Source organism: Lagenorhynchus albirostris, chromosome 3 (genome assembly GCF_949774975.1).
Source record: "Lagenorhynchus albirostris chromosome 3, mLagAlb1.1, whole genome shotgun sequence".
In the NCBI taxonomy this organism is placed as follows: Eukaryota; Metazoa; Chordata; class Mammalia; order Artiodactyla; family Delphinidae; genus Lagenorhynchus; species Lagenorhynchus albirostris.
In genome coordinates this window covers 163,963,040-163,986,966 of record NC_083097.1, presented here as the reverse complement: position 1 = coordinate 163,986,966, position 23,927 = coordinate 163,963,040, and the positions used below count along the sequence as shown (strand labels likewise).

The 23,927-nt window shown below is 50.7% G+C and overlaps 1 protein-coding gene across 10 annotated transcripts in view; it reads left to right on the top strand.

Annotated features, from left to right (window-relative positions):
* Positions 1-2,647: 2,647 nt before the first annotated feature.
* The window catches only part of DNM2 (dynamin 2), a 93,417-nt gene continuing 72,137 nt past the window's right edge, over positions 2,648-23,927 (top strand). For 3 of the 10 annotated variants that reach the window (XM_060145165.1, XM_060145160.1, XM_060145159.1), the window contains exon 1: positions 2,661-2,922. In XM_060145165.1, the coding sequence (XP_060001148.1) occupies positions 2,762-2,922 (161 nt within the window). In that variant the 5' untranslated portion in view covers positions 2,661-2,761. Of the gene's footprint in view, positions 2,923-23,927 lie in introns of all 10 variants that reach the window. The other 7 variants (XM_060145164.1, XM_060145158.1, XM_060145157.1 and 4 more) reach the window with 3 other exon arrangements.

The following is a 23,927-nucleotide window of genomic DNA, read 5'->3' as shown; positions in this document are numbered from 1 at the left end:
GGAGGGAGGGAGGGGATGGGAGATATTGAAGGATTTTTTTTTTTTTTAAATTATAACATAGAGTGTGTCCGTGTCTTCTTGGGGAGGTGGCCTGTCTAGGTTCCCTTCCTGGTCTGAGTGTCACTGGGGCCCATGTCACCCCCACCCCCAACTGATAATAACAACAAGTAACCATAGCAGCAGTTGTTATCTGGAAACTGAGCATGTAGGAAGTGCTCTGAGTGGGAGCTGCATTCCTTTCCTGTGGCTCAGGCCCCCCAGCCATCCTGGGGGTGGGGAAACAGGTCCAGAGAGGGGGAAGTCACTTGCCAAGGTCACCATCAAGGAAGAAGCACCTGGGCTCCAAAGCTCTGGTTCTTGACCTTGACTCTTCAGACTTAATCTAGTTGTCAGTAAACACAGTGATAATAACATGTGTGATCTAGAAGGTGCTTATACTGTGCCTGGCACTGTTCTAAATGGTCATCAAGTGTATTTAATTCTTGCAACTTTATGGTTCCCCATTTTACAGATGAGGAAACTGAGAAATGAAGTCACTTGGTCATTATCACCCAGCAAATAAACAGGCCTAGGATCTAATCCAGATATGGCCAATTACAGAGCTGGTGGTGCTCTTAGAAGCTACAGTTTTTTAAACTGAAAAAGTAACACTTGTAGGATCTACAATTCAAATATCATAATTATCAATTTGTGTATTCTTCCATAAATTTTCCATGTGTACATTTTTTCATGAATGTCAGCATCCTATACATGCAGTTCTGTACCTTGCTTTTTTCCCTTCTCTTAGTGTATCTCAAATTGTTTACACGTCAGTACATGAAAACTTCCTCAATCTTGTTTACAGATGCTGCATAGTATTTATTTAATGAGCTCTATGGATGAGCAGTTAGGGTGTTTCCAGGTTTCTGTGATCGTGGTCAAGGCTGCAGTGCCAAACATTGTCAGTCTTTTTGCCTATCTCTGAGACTAATAGTTTTGGGTCATGGAGCAGGCATATACCTTTGGCCACTCTGCCATCCTCCTACTCCTCCTTTCTCCATTCCCCTGTTACCACCCCGCTCTGTCAGACTACTTCCCCACCTCCTTTGCTGCTAGCTCCTTACTGGGCTGTCTCTCTGGCCTATCTATGCCCAGCATAATCAAATCATTTGTCTTAAAATTGTTCCCCCTATTCCCGGCCTCTTTTCCAAGTGGTCAAGAGTTCCCAGTTCCCAGAACCCCCAACGTTACCTGCAAAATAACGTGTTTTTTCCTGGGGAAAGGGTCCGTTGAGTTTCATCGGGTACTCGAAAAGATCCAGGGGCTTCCCTGGAAGAATCTGCCTGCCAATGCAGGGAACACGGTTCGAACCCTGGTCCGGGAAGATCCCACGTGCTGCGAAGCAACTAAGCAACTAACAACTACTGAGCCTGTGCTCTAGAGCCCGCCAGCCATAACTACTGAGCCCGCGTGCCACAACCACTGAAGCCCGCATGCCTAGAAGCCCATGTTCTGCAACAAGAGAAGCCACTGCAATGAGAAGCCCACGCACTGCAACGAAGAGTAGCCCCTGCTCGCTGCGACTAGAGAAAGCCCACACGCAGTGAAGACCCAACACAGACAAAAATAAAAAATAAATAAATTTATTTTTAAAAAAAAGATCCAAGATGCGTTGAAGTTCAAGAGGCAGGGGAACAACGTTGGAGCGTTAGCCGCATCAAGACAGGCGTGAGCGGAAGGTATTCCTAGGGGAGAGCACAGCGTTTGCAAGGGCATGGAGGCGTCTTAATAGGAATGAAAGTGGGAGCCAGCGAGGCCGTGCTAGACTGCCTCTCCCTAGGAACCATTAACAGCCTGACTCTCACCTTCAAAGTGCATTGGGACCCCGCGCAGGGAGCTGATTTGCAAGCCCGGGCCCGAGACGCATTCTGGGACTTTTAGTTTTCTCTAGAGCCCAGAAACTCACAAGTGAGGATCGCCACTGCATCCTACCAGGAGGTGGCGCGCGTTGGCGAGTACTGCGGGCCTACCCTCTGCTCCGGAAGACTCCAGTAGACACGACAATCACAAGAACGGGAGGAGGTTCTTTGATGGACAGGTACAGTTTTCAATCAGAGTCAAGATTCGGAGGTTAAGTCCCACTCTCTTGATTTGTTGGCTGATGAAACGGGGTGATATTTATATAAACCAATGGGAAATTTTTAGGGAACTAGGTAGCGTCAAGTGACAGACCGTGGTTAAGAACCGATCCCTAGTATCATTGGCCAGCTTTGTTGAGTGGCGATCTCCCTGCCAATAAGATTGGCGGATGTTCCTGCTATCCTGGAACTGCCCCTAATAGGCGGGGCCAAAATGCCTTTTCCCGAAACACCGCCTCCGGGCCTGGATAACTCGCTTCCCGCCGCTATTGGCTTCTAGCACAATAGCGACAGTTCTTTCGTCCAATGAGTCCGAGAGAAGGTCCCCAGGGGGAAGACTCATTTGGCCGTAGGCCCGTGCTTCGCTTTCATTGGCTTGTGTGCACGAGTGACAGCGCAGCCGACCAATCGGGGGTGGCGCGAGAGCTTTGGGTGCAGCCCCAGGGCCCGGGCGGGAGGTCGCTTGGGTCGGGTGTTGCCTGAGAACCGGATGAGGCGGCGACCGTGAGGCCGAGCCGGGAGCGGGCGTCGCGCCGAGGCCCGGGCGGGCGGGGAGCAACGGCCGCGGACGCCGCGGGGCCGCATCGTCGAGGGCCAGGGGCGGGCGGGGAGCGCTGGGCTCTCGGGCCGGGGCCGCCGGCGCCATGGGCAACCGCGGGATGGAAGAGCTGATCCCGCTGGTCAACAAGCTGCAGGATGCCTTCAGCTCCATCGGCCAGAGCTGCCACCTGGACCTGCCGCAGATCGCCGTGGTGGGCGGCCAGAGCGCCGGCAAGAGCTCGGTGCTCGAGAACTTCGTGGGCCGGTGAGCGAGCGGGGCGGCGACAGCGGGCAGGCGGCGGCCTAGGGCGCGGAGGGCGGACCGGGAATGGCGCGTCCTGCGCCGCCGGCGTAACTGCGGCGCTTGCGTGCCCGCGACGGGGACGGGGACAGGGAGGCGGGCCCTGTGGGACGCCCTGGGCGGAGGGCTCCCTGCCGGGGCTGGGGGGCGTGGGCCAGGAGGTGCGGTGAACCCCCGCCGACTCTCTGGCCCCCGGCTGTAGTGGGTGAATTATGCCATCTGGTTGTCTGTGGGTCAGGGATAGGTTCCCCTTCTCTGTCCGAAACCTGTCACCTAGATATCTATTGGGCCGATCCCTGCGGTCTGGCTGGCTGTTCATTTATCTGGAGCAGTTTCTGTCGTCTGGTTGGCTGTCTCTCTGTCCTGGATAGGTTTCCCCGCCGCCACCATTTGGCTATCCATCTGTCCAGTACCGCAGGGCAGCCCCCTGCTGCCTGGCTAGCTATCCAGAATGACCTGTCCTGTCTGGTTGCCCATCCGTGCCCTTCCCAGACTTTAACACTTAGCTATTCCTCTGTTGGGTTACCCAGCTGGCCTCTGCTGTCTGTCTGACTGGCTGGCTGGACCTAGGAGACCCTGTTGTCTGGCTCTCCTGGGCTGACTCTTCAACTTGGTGCCTGGTGAACGCTGGCTCCTCTCTTCCAAGTGGACCCTTTTGTCTGTCTGTCCTGGTGTCTGTCCTTCTCCTAATCTGCCTGTCAGTGCCCTAGCCGTCACCTCTGTGGCAGGGGGTGGTGGGAGCAAGCAGAGGAGAAGGGAGCTGAAGGATGAGACCTGAATTCCTTTCTATTGGAAGTAGGACCCCAGGGGGAACTTCCTCCAGGAGTCTCTCCTGGCCCATGTCAGGGTGCCTCTGGGGCCCTGGAACATAGGGTCCAAACCCCAAGCTAAAGCCTGAAAATTGGGGGCCCTCCTTGGATCCTGGGAAGGAACTTCTTGCCTGATCAGGTTGTGGTGGCAAGAGCTGGTATACAGCCTTCCCTAGGCAGCCCTGAGAAGCCTCAGATTGCCCATCTGTCCAGTGGACAAATTCCACTCTCTGGGCTGTTTCCAGGATTCAGGAAGCTAATGGATGCGAATGGACCCTGTGGCCACTGAGGGCGGTTGGTTCTCCTCTCTCCCTTCCCCCACCTCTTGTCCTTCTGCCTCCCAGATGGGTGGCCACTTCTGCATTCTGGGAAGGACTCCATTTGTGACTGTGGCTGCCAAATAATAACGTCATAGTCATCATTATTATTATTGTTGTTATCAATGTTAAGAGATAATGTTCATCCAGCAGGCCCCAAGCTGAGTTGTTTCTTGGTTCAGCTCAGAAAAGACTTGCTATTTGCCCAAGGCCACCAGGCTGGCACTCAGTGGAGCCCAGCTGGGCACCCAGCCCCGCCCCTGCCTTCCCAGAGGCCTGGGGTTTTGCTCCCAGCAGCACGAATTTCCTCCTTTGCTGCTTTGTCTCTGGCTCAATGCCCTCTGTCTACTGTGGCGGAAAGGTGTGTACTTGGGATCAGCGCGGCCTGGGTTGAGCCTTGGGCTGGGCTGTGGGCCCCCTGCTTGGCCATCTTCCCGTCTGCCCAGGCTTCCGGTGAGCGTCTGTAAAGCTCTGTCCATTTCACCTGCCTTGTGACCTCGCACAGATTGTTTGACCTCTTTGAGCCTTAGTTTCCCCTCTGAAAAATGGGGCGATGGACCCTCAACAAGACTGTTGCAAGGATGCAGTGACATGGTGTGTTGAAAGTGCTCACTTAGCATGGTGCCTGGCACACAGTAGGTGTACTTGGATGGGGCTGTTACTCCCCAGGCTGGTTCCTTACGTATCGACAACAAAGGCTAGTCAGAATTAAAAGTGCTCTGCAGTTACACACTGGACTTCATTTAAGCCTTATGAGACTGGCACTGCTGTGATCCCATTTTCTAGAGCAGAAAACTGAGGCTCAGAGAGCTGCGCATTCTTGCTCGAGGTTGTTCAGTGAGGGATTGAGGGCTCTGGGTTGGAGACCCCGGGTCTCTCTCCCATCCCCACCTCTTCTCGGGCCCCCTGCCCTTCACCTTTCCCTCCCACCCACTCTGGCATCTGGCAACGGCCAACTGCTATTGAGCTGGCTCCTGTGGCGACCTCCTCCTAGAGCCTGCAGCGTGACGTCGGTCGTTAAGCGCATTAATTCAGGGCCCGAGAGCCAAAGCTGTAAAAAGGCCTCTCTTTGGGTATGGGGTGCTCAGACAGGAGCCAACTTCTTTTTATTTCTGGAGTGTGGGTAAGGCTTCTCAACTACAAAGCCCTGCCATAGGGGGATGGCAGGCAGGCCTCGCTTTGAGTCCCACTGCCTGCTTCTTTTTGTGACTTTGGCTAAACTGTGCTGCAGCTGAAGACCCTTTTCCTCCCTTGCGCCCTGGACCCACACAGAGGGTTTCCCGGCTGGTTTCAAGGAACAAACAGGAGAGCATATCAAGCTCTGTGCCTTGGGGGCAGCACGGGCTGCTCTGTTTCCTTGCCTCCTCCTTGTGGCTTTTCTAAGAACTTGATCCGAGAGTGAGAATAGCCCAGATAGCCCAGCCCCGTACCAGGGGTTGCAGGTCCATGGCCACGGGGGCCGAAGCCTGCTTGCTCCGTCTTTTTTTTCACCAGCATGGAGTTTAAAATGTTTTGTTTTGTTTTTTATAAATTTATTTATTTTATTATTTTTGGCTGCGTTGGGTCTTCGTTGCTGCACGCGGGCTTTCTCTAGTTGCGGCGAGTGGGGGCTACTCTTCCTTGCCGTGCGCGGGCTTCTCGCTGCAGTGGCTTCTCTAGTTGCAGAGCACAGGCTCTAGGCGCGCGGGCTTCTGTAGTTGTGACGCGCAGGCTTCAGTAGTTGTGGCTCATGGGATCTAGAGTGCAGGCTCAGTAGTTGTGGCGCATGGGCTTAGTTGCTCTGCGGCATGTGGGATCTTCCTGGACCAGGGCTCGAACCTGTGTCCCCTACGTTGACAGGCAGATTCTTAACCACTGCGCCACCAGGGGAGCCCTAAAATGTTTTGTTTTTAATTAGCTGTCAACATTTAAAAGTGAGATTTTGCATCAAAATCAGATTTTGGTCATGCTAGCAAAAACCCCAAAGATGTTTAGGGTTTAGTGGTGTAGAGCACAGGCTCTGGGCCCTAGGCCTGGCTCTAGCATGCTTGGCTGTGTGACTATGGCCCGATTCCTATTCCGTAAAATGGGGTGATTACTAGGCCCTCTCTGCAGGACAGGGTGAGCTAACGTGTGTTGAGTGCATGGACCCTGTACCCGTGGCTGCTGCTGTTATAATCATCGTATTCTGGCCTCCCTGGGCATGTGCCTGGCACCAACTGCCTGGGTCTCAGAAGCAGCAGCCACTGGCTGCCCCATCAGACTAGGAGTGGCCCCTTGAGCTGCCAGAGTCCCCACTACTCCCTAGTGCTTGCCCAGGCCCATTTCATATTTGTCCGGAGCCTCCTGGCCCCGGAAACCTTTAAGGTTAAGGCCCAGGGCTTGTCCTGCCCTGTACCAGCAGATAGACCTGTGGCCCTAAAGAGAGGGGAGGATGTGGCTCCCTGGTGACCCTTGTCATATGACCCTTGCCATAGCCTCAGGGTCTGGCAAAGGGAAGGGCTGTAGAAATATTCCCTTGGGAAAAGAGCAGGAAGGGGAGGCAGAGGTTGAGGCCTCCAGCTTGGAGTCTCCCAGTCTTGGACTTGATCCTGTCAGTCTTTGTCTTCCGAGCCTCAGTTTCCCCGGCTGGGAAATGGGGCTCTTAACATTACCTCCTCATGGGCCCCATTCAGGCCACCAGGTTGGGTGTGTTTCACCTCTTAGGGCATTGAGGGTGGAGTGAGGATTAAATGAGTCTCGGAAGAGTGTCTAGTGTGAAAAAGCACTTAAAAGGTAAAAGGTCATGCATTTTTCATTCGTTCATTGAAAAGTGTTTTCTGAGCATGTTCACTCTGTGCCCGGTTCTGTTCTAGGGCTGCAGACACAGCCCTGAGCAAGATACCAAAGCCCCTGCCCTGGGGGAGCTGACCTTCCAGCAGGACGCAGATAAAGAAGAAACAAGGTAGAAGATAACCGTTTTATGGAAAAAAAAGAGAAGATTATGGAGAGGGCAGGGGGAGGTTATAGGTTTAAATGGAGGGTCAGGGAAGGCCTCCATGGGAAGGTGACATTTGAACAGAGACTTAAGGAGGTGAGGGAGGACCTGTGGAGATCTGTGGGAAGAGCGTCCCAGGCTGTGGGAACAGCCAGGGCAAAGGCCCTGAGGTGGGAGTGTGCCTGGAACACGGTATAGTGGGCGAGTGGGGGGAGGTGAGGTGAGGGGGGTACTGGGGTGGGGCGGGGTGCAGGCCACGTGGAGACTTGGAGGCCAGGGAGGGCCCTGGGTAGAGGGAGAGCTGCTGGTGGCACTGTTGTGATCCTTCTGGATCTGGTTCTGGGCAAGCTGAGGGCTCTTGCCTTTGATGTGCAGCTCCGCCTCGGCGCTCTCAGTGAGTAGTGGCTGTGAGCACATGTAGGGCCCGGTGCCATTTTTCTTTTGACAAGAAGCAGCTACCCACGGACTCTACCGTTTCCAGCTGCGTTTCCATTTGGTCTCGGGTGATGGGTCCTTGCAGGGAGACGTAGCTGTATCATGGGGCCGCTGCGGGGCACACAGTGGGTACTGGATGAATGCGTGTCAGATGACCGTTGGCTCACGTCCCTGCCAGACTGAGGGGTGGGCACATGGCTTGCTCTTTGGGCTGGTTTGTCCCTTAACAGCTCTTCGGTGTTCAAATGACAGCTGCTGTTTCCATGGTCCTTCCTTTCAGGCAAAGCCGAAGGGCCTTTGCCTGTGTGATCTGTAGTACCCAGGCCAGCCGGAGCAGGCAGAGTCCAGAGGCACCTGTGGGAAGGTGGCATCCATCAGCTGAATGACCTCACTTCTTGGGCCTCAGTTTCTTTGTCTGGAAAGCGGGGTTCATGATGGTTCCTCTCTCCTGGGAGCGGGCTGAGCATTCGGATGAGCTAATCCTTGTGAAACATTAGACCTGTGCATTTTGTATAGCCCTGGGTCAGGACTCTGAAGATCAGTTGTTAATTTCTCTTTCCTTAAAGAAAAGGAATTCATGATTGTTAATATAAGTAACGCCTCATTTTAGCACAGACACTCATTGAGCACCTGTCAGTGTACTTTGAGCTCTGGGGAGGCAGCTGGAACCAGCTGGTGAACCAGGTCCTGAAATGCTTGTGGGAGCCCGTTCCTGCTGTTTCTCAGTGGGAATGGTGACTGGCCATGAGAGTTTTTTTATGCTCATTCAGCATATGATGGTGGGAAATTGGGAGCAAAAAAGGCCCAACAGTATCGAATTGACTAGACAATGTGTCCAGACAACCAACTACGAAATAGCTACTCAGAGTGATCTAGAAGAGAATTGAATGACCCAGAAAGCCTGTGCAAGACCTGTTAGGGCCCAGACCAAATGGACGTGTGAGCCCATCTTATTCCAAACAGTTGTATTTTCATAGTAAAAAGCCTGGAAAAATGTACCGCTTCGAACCCCACATGTGGGTTGTCTCCCCACATAATTCTTTATTCGTTTTGGCTCATTTGGGGATTATGTTTATAACCAGGAAGACAGATTTCTCCAGAGCTCAGCTCTGGGCTGCCCAAATGCTTTTCAGAGTTATTTGTCTGGGGATAATGGCCCTTGCTAGGTACACGGATTGAAATCCTCTGGTAAAAAGTCCAGTTCATTGTGGGTGAGGGCAGAGGATGGCCTCGTGGACAGTTCCAGATTTGGAGTTTTCAAAGGTAGTGCGGGCAGAAAACGCTGGGCATGGCATGGAACCCTGTGTCTCTCCGGTGTTTGCATTTGGTTCAGAGCCACATCTGCCAAGCTTTTGCCCGATTTGAATGAAAATGCCGAAATTACAGGCCCCTCAGCTGCAGAAAGAAATGGGGACGTCGGCTAACCCTTAATTTACTGGGGTTGCCAACTGCATACTGTAATTAAGCCCTTATTGTTAGAGCTTTGGAAAAATGCAAGCCAATAATGAGATATTTATAGTCCATTAGCCCCAGTCCGAATAAAGAAAAAAATTACCCTGCCTCCGAGGCAAAATGGCACTAGAGAGAAAAGGCTCCTGCTTCCAGGTACATTGGGGTTCCTGTTAGTATTGGCAGTGAGGTCCCTGCTAGATGCTGGGGATTTTCCCCTTTGGAGTCACCCTCACCTTGAACAGGGAGCTGGGTGGCCCTTTCGGTTTCACCTGCTGCTGGATGTTTATAACACAGTAAGAGCTGATGTTTGTGGAGAGTCACTGTGTGTCGTGCCCCAGGGACTTATGTCTAAAATCTGACCACATGGTCCCAGCCGTCCTTGGGGGCAGATACTGCCCTTAGCATCCCTGCTTCACAGGTAGAGAAACTGAGGCCTCAGAGGTAGACTGGCTTGAAGTCACATAGGGAGGAGGGCAGGAGCGGGCCCTGAGCCGGGCCTGCCTCCTCCAGAGCCCACTGCCCGGGGATAGTGGGGTTCGGAAGGTGTGGCCATGGCTTTTGGCTGTCAGGTCAGTAGTGGACACTACGGTGCTTGTATCTGGGGCTGGGGCCGAGGTGACGGATGGAGCGATTTCTGGCTTTCCGGATCCTTGAGGTTAACTCTGTGTCTGACAGCATGCCGGGTGCTGGGGACCCAGCGGGGACCAAGATGGACAGAGGTCAGCAGAATGGTTAAATGAGCAGTGACATTCTGAAGATGGAGAAGTGCAGTGAAAATGATGGGGAGAGTGAGAGAGTGGCTGGGCAGGGGCTGCTTCAGACGGGGTGGTCAGGGCGGGCCTGCAATGGAGCCAGCCCCTTGCAGACCCCAGAGAAGGGTGTCCCAGGCAGAGGGCTCCACAGGTGCCCCCTTCAGATATGGAAAGGGACCTGAGTCGAAGGCAAGACCACTGGGCCCATGGGGGTCAGGAAACTGCCTGTCAGATGCCTATTTTTCCTAAGTTTTTGTTTGTGTTTTTTTTTTTTTTTTTTTTTGCGGTACGCGGGCCTCTCACTGCTGTGGCCTCTCCCGTTGCGGAGCACAGGCTCCGGACGCGCAGGCTCAGCGGCCATGGCTCACGGGCCCAGCCGCTCCGTGGCACATGGGATCTTCCCGACCGGGGCACGAACCCATGTCCCTTGCATCGGCAGGCGGACTCTCAACCACGGCGCCACCAGGGAAGCCCCCTAATTTTAATTATATAAGTAGAACACTGAAGACTGAGTTCTCGGAAAAAGGGAAACCATGACAGATGAGGAAGGATACATTGCCCACCCTGTCCCTTCCTTCCAGCTCCATGTGGAAGCACCATTGTCAGTTTGGCATATATCCTGTCAGAGCCCTCTCGTGTTTACGTACATATGGACACGCTGGTACCTATAGAAAATATACAGCACTATTTGGGGTTGCTTCTTTTGGGGGTACATCTTTTTTCCAGAACTGGGACTACCCTGTTTATATTGTTCAGAAACTTGTTTTCCAACCACGCAGCACATCCTAGGGGTCCTGCTTCGTCGAAATGTTTGTAACTGCTGCTTGGAGCTTCCTGACCCTCCCAGAGCGGTAAGAATGGAGGTGGGGGGCCAGCAGGAGTCACTGCGGCTGTCCCAGTGAGAGAGGACAGTGCTGTCTCACGTGCTGCTTGCCAGGATCCATGCTGGGACCTGGGTACAAGGCGCCTCACCTACTTCGAGGCCAGTGCTTGATCTCCGTCTACTGACGAGGAAACTGAGTCACAGAGGTTTGCCCAAGTGGCCAGACTTGAACCCAGAGCCTCGGCCTTCATGGGTGGCCCCCTTCCCCCAGGCCTGCTGGCCTGTACCTGAAGTAGCATCCTCACCCCTGGCTCCGTTGGATTTTCCAGCCTCCCTTTTCCCCTTGGCTCCAGCTTCACAGGGTCCAGTTTTCCCTCCCTCTGCACTGCATTTGTACCTCAGAAGTTTCTGGAACAAAGCCGGGTGTTGAGGAATAAGTGAAGCCCTTGTGGGGATTTTTGCAGTGCCCATTGGGGTGCCTGGTGCCACGGCTCAGCTGCTCGAGTTGCCTCCTCTGGTGGCGATTGGGGGGCGGGTCTGGTCTTCCTGTCACACTGAATGGACTTTCCATGCCCTTGACATACTCACCATGTGCTAGGCACTGAGTGCTGTCTGTACGTCCCCTCAGCTTGGCCCCATTTTACAGATGAGGCAGTTGAGGGGCAGAAATGGGGCAGGCGGTGGGGGTGAGGCTCTGAGCCCCATCCTTACCCACTTGTTCACTCTGCCTGAGAGGCCCTAGAGGTCCTTCTCTGAGGAGGTACTTTCCAGTGAGAAGGGAGTGGAGGCATGTGGGAGACGGCGGCCCCATAGGGAGCCTTGGGGTGGGAATGGTGGTCAGGGAATGCTTCTTGGAGGAGGCAGTAGGTCTTTCTGTCTAGACGAGGACAGGCAGCAGCTGCCTGGAAGCAGGTAGGTGACTGCTACACGAGGACCTTTGTGCCCATCCTGCCTGGCTGTGGGCCCTGGCTCGAGGCTCATGGCCTGTTACACAGGGTGCTTTCTTGTTGTCACGGCTGCATAGTACTCCATGGTGCAAAGCCACCTTTGTTTGTTCACCAGCCTCTTGTTGGTGATGGATGCTCAGGCTGTGTCTAGTCACCCGCTCCCAGGATTTGCACGTGGACATGGGACACCTGTGTAGAACACGTGTCTACACAGAGGAGGACATGGGGAGATGGATGGCCAGCACTGGGTGTGTGGCCTTCCCCTCCCTGGGTGTGGAGGCCAGGATGCTGCCTGGCAGCTGTTCACCTGGGTTGAATGAGTGGACTTGGGATTGGCCAAAGAGTCCATCCCAGGGCTCCCACATCAGCGTGTCCTCGCCGCGCTTCACCTGTCCCGACCCCTTCCACGACCTGGACCAGTGCAGCTGCCTCTGCCCTGGTCCCCTGGCACCCGCCCTGCCTCCCCCACCGCCCACAGTGTCCACAGGGTACCTGTGAACACCTGAGTCTGGGCATGTCCCTCTTCTGCCCACCACGCTCTGCGGCCCCCACACTTGGGCTAAAAGTCCAAGTCCTCCACTGGCCCCCCAACACCCCCGCCCTCGCCTGCTCCCACTGCCCCCCAAGCTCATCCCGCCGGCCACACAGCCTCCTGGCCGCCCCTGAACCCCCCAGACTCACGCCTACTCGGGGCCTTTCTCTTCCTTCCTCCACATCTCCTCTTTGTCCAGAGTTCTCCACACCCTGCCCCTCTCTCCTTGGGTCCCTGCTCAAACCTCACCCCTCTGAGAGGCCGTCCCTGACCTACCCTGGTTCACACAGGGCCCTGGCACTCAGACTGCGTGCCTAGATGTGTTTTCTTCAGAGCTCATCGTAGGACCGGAAACTGTTTTGTGTGTTGTTTGCTGCCCACCCCGCGGACGGCAGGTCCACAAGGGCAGGGATCTTCGCGCGTTCCTCGCCATTCTGGCACAGGGTAGGAGCACGCATATTTGTTCCGTGAAGGTACCTTAAGACCAAACTTGGATTAATTTCACTGCACAGATGTCCACTGAGAAGGGGACCAGCGGACAGCCCTGTGACTTGCCTTTAGGGGCTCATAGCCCACCTGGGTTGTGTGGGACTGAGAATAGAAGAGGGTTTTGGGGTGCTCCAGGGGGGACAGAAGCAAGTGTATCCTTTTTATGGGGAGGGCTGTGATTTGCCCTTTGGGCACAGGGTAATAACAGTAGCAGGCTAAGACCTCGGGGCCGGCCAGGCATGGCTGTCTCTCTGGACCGGCTTCCTGGCTGTGAGATGGGGCCGAGCAGGGCCCCCTCCCTGGGCTGAGGTGACTGAGGTCCTGCACAGCTTCCAGTGAGCCATCCCTTCCGACTCTTGCTTCTTGCCTGGGTACCAGGCAGCCACTCTGTCTGGGCGCTGGCATACTCTCTCAACGGGGACCCGAGGTCTGAAGGCAGCTTCCCTCCCACCCCCACCCCCCTGCCCGAGGATACCCAAGTGCCTGCTTGGACCAAGAACCAAGGAAAGGAAGCTGCTGGGGTCATCGCTTCTGAGTCCTGGCAGCCCATTAGTGTCCGTCACGGGGAGATGCCCAGTGCCAGACCCCTCCCCAGACCAACTTGAAACTCCCAGGGGGATTCCAGTCAAATGCCACAGCATGGAGAACCATGCTCTGTTTGTTCTGGGAGACCTCCTTTGCCTAAACTTGAACCCGCTTGGATCACAGACCCATAGCGTGTGGACAGGTGGCCAGCAGAGCTGCCCAGGGCCCCGATGACACCCTGATGCCCAGACGGAGGAGGAGGACGAGGCACCCTGGAGACTCTGCCCCATGACACGTTTTCCCAGCCATAAGAGTCTCTAGGGACTGGCAGGCCAGCAGGCGAGCACAGCAGGCAGGAACAGTCCCAGCTGGGGTTACGTCTGCTTGCCGGGTGATACGCCCTGGCACAGCCAGGCCAGCCCTGGAGGAAGCCCCGGGGTGGGCTGGGGACACAGCCCCTACTGTCCCAGCCACGGGGCCTCTGTCTTCTGTGCTCATGGCCAGGATCCTTCTGGAGGGTCACAGCCTGCTTGCCTACAAGGCCCTCAGCAGGCCCTGCAGCCAGGGAGCCAGTGGCTTTGAGGATGATACCCTCAGAGTTGTTCTTTTCTGGCTGGTGGGGCGATGGAGTCCCAGGGATCTATAAGTCAAGATCAGGGGCCTGTGACCGGGGGCTGTGAGCCGCCCACTCAGCTTGAGAGAGGCTGCCTGTGGTTTGGGCTGACACTTCTCCTCATCTTGCGACACTTCCCCTCGTCTAGGCGGAAGCCATTCAGGAGGAAGCCCGGCTCCAGCGGCCTCTGCCCTAGTGGCATCTCCCGGTGGCACCGCCTGGCACAGGTTGACAGCAAGCTCAGAGCAGGCCACTTTCTGAGGTGGGGAGGCCCCCACCTGGAATACGCTCCTGGCAAAAGGATGTCCTAGCTTCATTTTTTTTAAATTAATTTTTATTGGAGTGTAGCTGCTTTACAATGTTGTGTTAGTTTCTGCTGTACAGCAAAATGAATCAGCTATACATATGCATATATCCCCTCTTTTTGGATTTCCTTCCCATTTAGGTCACCACGGTGCATTAAGTAGAGTTAACATAGTGCTATACAGTATGTTCTCATTAGTTATCTATTTTATACATAGTATCAATAGTGTATATGTGTCAATCCCAATCTCCCAATTCCTCCCACCCTCCCCTTCCCCCTTGGTATCCATACATTTGTTCTCTACATCTCTGTCTCTATTTCTGCTTTGCAAATATCTGTGCTATATTTCTAGATTCCACATATATGCATTAATATACGATATTTGTTTTTCTCTTTCTGACTTACTTCACTCTGTGTGACAGTCTCTAGGTTCATCTAGCTTGATTTTTAATTACAAGAGTTCTTGGACTGTTTACTCGCTGTAAAATACAGTTCTCTCCTATAGGAAGAGTAAGGTGGAGGTTCTTCTTGCCTTTTGCTTGGGACCACCTTCATCAGCTTGTAGCTCTTCTCAGATTCTTTTTCTTTATTTTTTTTATGTGTGAATGCCCCCCCCCCACCACATTAAATGCCAGGATTAAGTCTGTCTTTTTGTTTGGTTTTGGTTTTGTGTTCTTCTTTTTTTTTGACCGTGCCGTGCAGCTTGCGGGATCTTAGTTCCTGACCAGGGATTGAACCCAGGCCCTGGTAGTGAGAGCTCTGAGTCCTAACCACTGGACTGCCAGGGAATTCCCAGGTCTTATCTTTGATAGTCCAAAATCTCGCTGGAATGTGTCATGCCTCATGCCAAGTTCTTTGCTATTTAGTGTCTTGAGGGGTTTTTGCCTTTGTTTTGTTTCTTTAAGACATTTTTTATTCTGGCATAACTTTAGATTTACAGAAAGTAAGCAGGCTGTAAACATACAGGAAAGTTATGGGGATAGCACAGAGAGCTCGCATATACTCTTCACCCGTCTTTACCTAAGGTTAACCTCTTACCTTGCCGTGGTGTATTTCTCACAGCTAAGAAATTAACCTTGGCATATTATCGTTATTAATGAAAGGCAGAATTGATTCACATTTCCGCAGTTGTCCCCAATACGTCCTTTTTCTGTCCCAGGACCCCATCCAGGATCCCACATCGCATTGGGTCATCCCGTCTCCTTAGCTTCCGCCCAGCTATGACAGCGCCACAGCCTTTGCTTTTCATGACCTTGGTTTTTTTTTTTTTTTTTTTTTTTTTTTTTTTTGTGGTAAGCGGGCCTCTCACTGTTGTGGCCTCTCCCGCTGCGGAGCACAGACTCCGGATGTGCAGGCTCAGCGGCCATGGCTCACAGGCCCAGCCGCTCCGCGGCATGTGGGATCTTCCCAGACCGGGGCACGAACCTGTGTCTCCTGCATCGGCAGGCGGACTCTCAACCACTGCGCCACCAGGGAAGCCCTCATGACCTTGGTATTTTATAGACTGTCCCGCAATTTGGGTTTATCTGGTATTTTCTCATGGTTTGAGTGGGGCTATGGGTTGTGGGGAAGAGGACCACAAAGATGAGGTACTCTTCTCACATCTTATCCGTGGTCCATGATATCAATAAAGCTTCCCGTGGATGATGTTGACCTTGATCTTTTGGGTGAGATGGCATGTCTGTCATTTTTCCTTGCCACAAAGTTACTTTTTCTCTCCTTTTTGTACACTATCCCTTGGAAGCGTTGAAGATTCTTTTTTTTTTTTTGGCTGTGTTGGGTCTTCGTTGATGTGTGTGGGCTTTCTCTAGTTGCGGTGAGCAGGGGCTGCTCTTCGTTGCGGTGCACAGGCTTCTCATTACGGTGGCTTCTCTTGTTGCGGAGCATGGGCTCTAGGTGCGTGGGCTTCAGTAGTTGCAGCATGCGGGCTCAGTAGTTGGGGTGTGCGGGCTCAGTAGTTATGAATTCCAGGCTCTAGAGCACAGGCTTAGTAGTAGTGGCACATGGGCTTAGTTGCTCCGCGGCATGTGGGATCTTCCCGGACCAGGGATCGAACCCGTGTCCCCTACATTGGCAGGTGGATTCTTAACCACTGTGCCACCAGGGAAGTCCGAGTGTTCTTTTTAATATAATTGTTTGAATAGGTAGTATGTCCAACATGGAACCAAATTCAAAAATATCAGGAAGAATGGAGAGAGAGAAGCTTGCTTCCTGTCCTCCTACTTCTACAGCCATGGCTAACCACCCTCGCTCCTCTCCTGCGTCCTCCCAGTTTCTCAATGCAAATGGAAGCAAATATGAATGTGTGTGTATCCACTTCCCTCTCCCGCCCAGCTTAACACCCTGTTGTGAACGATGAGGTTGTCACTTAACAGTATTTCTTGGAGATCTTAGTGTATCAGAACACAGAGCATGCTCAGTTTTGTGGGTTTTTTTCCCCCACCCTAGGTATAAAATTTACATATCGTGAACACACAAAGAGTTACCACCACAAACAATATATAGAACACTCTTATCACGCTCCAAAATCCCCTGTGTCCTTTTGCAGTCACCGCCCCCCCCCCCCCGCCCCACTCCATTCTATCGTTTTGCCTTTTCCAGAATGTCATATAAATAGACTCATGCAGCCTTTTGAGTCTGGCTTGTTTCATTCTGCATAACACCTCTGAGAGCCATCCAAGGCTGTGTGCCTTGATAGTTTGATCCTTTTTGTTGCTGAGGAGCATTTCATGGTGTGTCTGGATCACTGGCTGTTGAAGTGTTCACCCACTGAAGGATGCTGACGGATGCTGGGTTGTCTCCAGTTCTGGGTGCTTATGATCACTGCTGATATAAATATTTATCTGCACGTTTCTGTGTGCCTTATAACTGTGATGCATTTTGAGAGATTTTGAATTAATTAAGGTTTTAAAATTTGGCTGTGCCACGCGTCTTGCGGGATCCTAGTTCCCCAACCAGGGATCGAACCCGGCCCCAGCAGTGAAAGAGCCAAGTCCTAACCACTGGACCACCAGGGAATTCCTTGTTCTTTTTCAGAATTGTTTTGGCCAGTCTAGTTTCTTTACCTTTACATGTAAATTTTAGAATCAGCTTGTTGGTTTCTGCAAAAATGGTACTTGTGCCTTGGTACATGGAGAGCTTTGCTATTAGTTGTTTTTTTTTTTGAAATAAATTTATTATTTATTTATTTATTTATTTTTGGCTGCGTTGGGTCTTTGTTGCTGTGCGCGGGCTTTCTCTAGTTGTGGCGAGCGGGGGCTACTCTTCGTTGCGGTGCACGGGCTTTTCATTGCGGTGGCTTTTCTTGTTGCAGAGCACGGGCTCTAGGTGTGCGGGCTTCAGTGGTTGTGGCACGCGGGCTTCAGTAGTTGTGGCTCGAGGGTTCTAGAGTGCAGGCTCAGTAGTTGTGGCGCATGGGCTTAATTGCTCCGCGGCATGTGGGATCATCCCGGACCAGGGCTTGAACCCGTGTCCCCTCCATTGGAAGGCGGCTTCTTAACCACTGCGCCCCCAGGGAAGTCCCGCTATTAGTTTTTGTAACCGTTATTATTCCCTCTAACATGAGTGCTGACCTGGACCATTGCAGTCACTTCCTGCTAGGTCCTGCACCTTCTGACTCCACTCCCCCCACTCCACCCCAGGCAGTTCTTCCTACAGTGGTGGGAGGGGGCCTTTTAAGAAGGTGCCCCTCCTCTGCTCAGAACCCAACATGGCTCCTAGTTCCCTCAGTGTAAAGGCTAAAGTCCTTGGAAGTTACCTGGTGGCCTAGCGGTTAGGATTCCGGGCTTTCACTACCGTGGCCTGGATTCAATCCCTGGTCAGGGAACTGAGATCCTGCAAGCTGCATGGTGCGGCCAAAAAAGTCGTCATTATCACCCAGAAGGCCCTGCATGATATCCTTACCCTCCTCCCCCTGCCCCATCACCTCTCTCCCCTCACCTCCTCCTATTCCTCTCTTTCTTGCTCTGTTCCAGCCACACAGGGCCCCACACTATTCCTCAAACATGTTAGACACAGTCCAACCTCAGGACCTTTGCATGTGCTATTACCTCTGCCTGGAAAGCTCCTTCCCTCAGATAGCCGTGTGGCTCGTGTATCATCTCTATTGGGCCTCTGCTCAAATTGTTTCCTCCTCAAGAGGCCCTCCCTGGCCACCCTGCTAAAATGTCCCCACCCTATTACTCCATCCTCTTGCTCTGCTTATTTTTTCCTGGAAGCACTTGTCAGTCCGCGTCCTTGTCCTACCTGTTTATTTGGTTTATTATCCTACCACCCAGTAGTAGGTGAGTGCCCTGATGGTGTGGCCTTGCTCCTAGGTGTGTGCCAGCCCCTTGTACTGTGCCTGGCGTGTATTAGATGCTCTCGAAATCCATCTCCCTTTCGGTGTAAACTCACCCATCTGTGTCTCCATCACGAAGTGGGACCCACTCAGCAAAGGTAGCAGAGCCTGTTCGGTACCAAGCTCTGACCCCAGCCGCTACTCAGCTGGGGCCAAACAGAGCTGGTCACCACTTGGAGTTAGACTGGTTTGTGTGGGTCAGCAGAAGTTCTTTTTTTTTTTTTTTTTAAATTATTTGTTTTTATCTTTGGCTGCGTTGGGTCTTCGTTGCTGCACGCAGGCTTTCGCTAGTTGTGGCGAGCGGGGGCTGCTCTTCGTTGCGGTGCGCGGGCTTCTCATTGTCATGGCTCTCTTGTTGCGGAGCACGGGCTCTAGGCGCGCAGGCTTCAGCAGTTGTGGCTTGCAGGCTCTAGAACGCAGGCTCAGTAGTTGTGGCACACGGGCTTAGTTGCTCCGCGGCATGTGGGATCTTCCCGGGTCAGGGCTCGAACCCATGTCCCTTGCATTGGCAGGCAGATTCTTAACCATTGTGCCACCAGGGAAGCCCAGCAGTTCTTTTGTTTGTTTGTTTTTTGGCTGCTCTGGGTCTTCGTTGCTGCATGTGAGCTTTCTCTAGTTGCGGTGAGTGGGGGCTACTCTTCGTTGCGGTGCGCAGGCTTCTCATTGCGGTGGCTTCTCTTGTTTTGGAGCACAGGCTCTAGGCACGCGGGCTTCAGTAGTTGTGGCGCACGGGCTTAGTTGCCCTGCGACATGTGGGATCTTCCCAGACCAGGGATCAAACCCATGTCCCCTGCATTGGCAGGCAGATTCTTAACCACTGCACCACCAGGGAAGTCCCTCAGCAGCAGTTTTTTATCTTAAAGCTTTTTAAGATGGACTTTTCCCCTTGTTGGTACATAGGTGGCTCTTGTGCTTTTTGTTCTAAAATGACATCTTTACTGAGATATAATTCACAGACCATAAAATTCATCCTTTTAAAGTGTACTATCCGGCTGATTTTAGTGTTTTCAGAGTTGTGCAGTGATCACCAGTATCTAATTTCGGAACATTTTTATGTCCCCAAAAGAAACTGTGCCCATTAAGCAGTCAAGTCACTCCCCAACCCCAGCTCCTGGCAGCTGCTCATCTACTTTCTCTCTATGAATTTGTCTGCTCTGGACATTTCGTATGAATGAAATCATATGCTCTGTAGCTGTTTGTGTCTGGCTGCTTTCACTTTGCATTAATGTGTTCAAGGTTCATCCTTGCTATAGCATCTATCAGAACTTCATTCCTTTTTATGGCTGCATAACATTCCACTCTATGGTTATGTCACCTTATGTTTATCCAGTCCTCACCTGATGGACATTTGGGGTGTTTCCACTTTTTGGCTCTTAGGAATAATGCTGCTGTGAACATTTTTGGACAAAGTTTTGTGGGCGCATATGCATTCATTTCTTCTGGGTATGTACCTAGGAGTGGAATTGCTGAGTCATATGGTAATCCTTGTGTTTAACCTTGAAAAACCCCCAGACAGTTTTCCATAGTGACTGCATCATTTTACGCTCTCACCAGCATTGTAGGAGAGTGCTGATTTCTCCACATCCTCATTAACACTTGTTATTATCTGTCTTTTTGAATTCAGCTTCCTAGTGGGTGTGAAGTGGTATTTTGCTCATCGTGGGTTGTTTTTTTTTTCTTATTTTCCTAATGGCTAACGGTAAGCTTTTCATGTGCTTATTGTCCATTTGTATATCTTCTACAGAGAAATGTCTATTCAAATCCTTTGTCCATTTTTAAAAAACATTTATTTATTTATGGCTGTGTTGGGTCTTTGTTGCTGCACGCGGGCTTTCTCTAGTTGCGGTGAGCGGGGGCTACTCTTCATTGCGGCGCGCGGGCTTCTCATTGTGGTGGCTTCTCTTGTTGCGGGGCATGGGCTCTAGGTGCACAGGCTTCAGTAGTTGTGGCACGCGGGCTCAGTAATTGTGGCTTGTGGGCTCCAGAGCACAGGCTCAGTAGTTGTGGCGCAACTGTTGTTGCGGGCCTAGTTCTGTGGCGTGTGTTATCTCCCTGGACCAGGGCTTGAACCTGCGTCCCCTGCATTGGCAGGTGGATTCTTAACCCCTGCGCCACCAGGGAGGTCCCCCTTTGTCCATTTTTAAATTGGGTTATTTGTCTTTTCATTTGTTGGTTTGCAAAAGTTCTTTACATCTGGTATCAAGAACAGCCCTTTATGAGATAAATGATTTGCAGATATTTTCTCCCATTATGTGGGTTGACTTTGCACTTTCTTGTGTCCTTTGAAGCAGAAAAGTTTTAAATTTTGATGAACTCCTGTCTTTTCTTTCTTTTTTCACCTATGCTTTTGGTGTCATATCCAAGAAGCCATTGACCAATCCATGAAGATTTACTCCTATATTTTCTTTTATTTATTTATTTTAAAAAATTTTTATTTATTTATTTTGCGTTATGCGGGCCTCTCACTGTTGTGGCCTCTCCCGTTGCGGAGCACAGGCTCTGGATGCGCAGGCTCAGCGGCCATGGCTCACGGGCCTAGCTGCTCCGCGGCACGTGGGATCTACCCGGACCGGGGCACGAACCCGTGTCCCCTGCATTAGCAGGCGGACTCTCAACCACTGTGCCACCAGGGAAGCCCGTATATTTTCTTTTAAATATTTTGTAGTTTTAGCTCTTACATTGAGGTCTCTGATCCAGTTTGAATTAACTTTTATATATGGTGTGGGGTAGAAGTCCAATGTCATACTTTTGCTTATAGCTATCCAGTTGTCCCAGCACCAGTTGTTGAACATTCTTTACTCATTGAATAGTTTTGGTACCTTGGGTTAAAAATCAGTTGGGGAATTACCTGGCAGTCCAGCGGTTAGAGCTCCGTGCTTCCACTGCAGGGGGGCACGGGTTCGATCCCTGCTTGGGGAACTAAGATCCTGTATGCCGCAGCACAGCCAAAAAAATAAAATAATAAAATAAATCAGTTGGCCATAAATGCAAGAGTATATTTCTGGACTCTCAAATCTATTCCAGTGACGTTTATGTCTACCCAAATTCTAGTACCCCACAGTCTTCATTTCTGTACCTTTGCAGTAAGTTTTGAAATTGGGTAGCGTGAGTCTTCCAACTGTGTTCTTCTTTTTCAAGCTTGTTTTGGCTATCCTGAGTTCTTTGCATTTCCATATGAATTTTAGGGTCAGCTTATCACTTATTGCAAAAAATGCTGTCGAGATTTTGAGGAGGATTGCATTGAATCTCTAGATCAATTCGGGGAGTACTGCTATCTTAACAGTATTAAGTCTTCCAGGGAGGAGGGATAAATTAGGAGATTGGGATTAACATATACATACTACTATATATAAGATAGATAACTAATAAGGACCTACTGTATAGGGCAGGGAACTCTACCCAATGCTCTGTAATGACCTATATGGGAAAAGAATCTAAAAAAAAGAGTGGATATATGTATATGTATAACTGATTCACTGCTGTACGCCTGAAACTAACACAACATTGTAAATCAACTATAATTAAAAAAAAAAGAAAGTCTTCCAATCTGTGAACACAAGCTGTCTTTTCGTTTATTAGGGCTTTAATTTATTTCAACAGTGTTTTTTAGTTTTCAATGTAAACGTTTTGTGCTTCCTTTGTTAAACTTATTTCTAAGTATTTTATTCTTTTCGATGCTATTATAAATGAAATTGTCCCCTTAATTTCATTTTCAGATTGTTCACTGCTGGTATGTAATAATATAACTGATTTTTGTATATTGATCTTGCATCCTGCAACCTTGCTAAATTTATTACCTCTAATTTTTAAAAATTTTGCGATTTCCCAGCGTCTTCTATAGACGTGATCATGTCATCTGTGAATGGTTTTCCTTCTTCCTTTGGATGCCTTATTTCTTTTTCTCCCTGACTGCTCTCGCTGGACCCTCCAGTACAATGTTGAGTAGAAATGAAGGTGGGCATCCTTGTGTTGTTCCTGATCTTAGAGGGAAAACTTTGAGTGTTTCGCCGTTAAGTATGATGTTAACTGTGGATTTTGTGCAGATGTCCTTTATCAAGGTGAGAAAGTTCCCTTCTATTCATAATTTGTTGACTGTTTTTATCATGAAAGGGTGTTGGATTTTATCAAATGCTTTTTCTGCATCTGTTGAGATAATCATACAGTTTTGTCACTTACTGTATTAATATGGTGTATTGTATTGATTGATTTTTCCCAATTTTGGACCAACATTGCATTCCTGGAATAAATATCACTTAACTATTGCACGTAATTTTTTTTTTTAATTTGGGTGCGCTGCACGGCTTGTGGGATCTTAGTTCCCTGACGAGGGATTGAACCTGGGCCCCCAGTAGTGCGAACGTGGAGTCCTAACACTGGACCACCAGGGAATTCCTGCGCATAATTTTTTTTTATGTTGTTGTGTTTGGTTTAATAGTTTTTGTTGTTGATTTGTGTGTGTGTGTCTTTGTTCATAAAAGATGATGGATTTGTGGTTTTCTTGTGATATTTTTGTCTGGCTTTGGTATCAGGGTAACGCTGACCTCATAGAATGAGTTAGAAAGTGTCCTGGTTCGGGCTTCCCTGGTGGCGCACTGGTTGAGAGTCCGCCTGCTGATGCAGGGGACACAGGTTCATGCCCCGGTCCGGGGGGATCCCGCATGCCGCGGAGCGGCTGGGCCCATGGGCCGCTGGGCCTGCACGTGTGCTCCGCAGTGGGAGACGCCACAGAGGTGAGAGACCCGTGTACCGCAAAAACAAAAACAAACAAACAAAAAAAGTGTCCTGGTTTAGGGGAAGAGTTTGTGAAAGACTGGTATTAATTCTTTCCATATTTGTTAGAATTTACCTGTGAAGCCACTTGAGCCAGGCTTTTCTTTGTGGGAAGATTTTAAAAAATTAATTAATTTTATTTTTGGCTGTGTTGGGTCCCTGTTGCTGTGCGTGGGTTTTCTTTTAGTTGCAGTGAGTGGGGTCTACTCTTCGTTGCGGTGCGCGGTCTTCTCATCGCAGTGGCTTCTCTTGTTGCGGAGCACGGGCTCCAGGCGCGCAGGCTTCAGTAGTTGTGGCGCACGGGCTTAATTGCTCTGCGGCACATGGGATCTTCCAAGACCGGGGCTGGAACCCGGGTTCCCTGCATTGGCAGGTGGATTCTTAACCACTGTGCCACCAGGGTTGGTGGTTCCCTGTGGGAAGATTTTTGATCAGGAATTCCATCTCTTGTTATAGGTCTATTCATTTTTTTTTTTTTTGAGTCAGTTTCAGTAGTTTGTGTCTCTCTAGCAGTTTGTCCATTTCATATAGGTTATTTGATTTGTTAGCATAGTATTTCCTTGTAATCCTTTTTATTTCTGTAAGGGCTAGTAATATCCACTTTTTTAATTCTTAGTTTTAGTAATTTGAGTCTTCTCTCTTTTTTTCTTAGCTAACGTAGCTAAAGGTTTGTTAGTTTTGTGGATCTTTTCAAAGGACCAACTTTGATCTTACTGATTTTCTGTATTTTTCTATTCTCGATTTCATTTATATCCTCTCTGATCTTTGTTTTCCCTGTCTGTTCACTGTGGGTTTGGTTTGCTCTTCTTTTTCCAGATTCTTAAGTGGAAGATTAATTTTTGATTTGAAATCTTTCTTCTTTTTTTATTTTTTATTTTTTTAAATTTTTTTTTCTTCTTCAGCTAA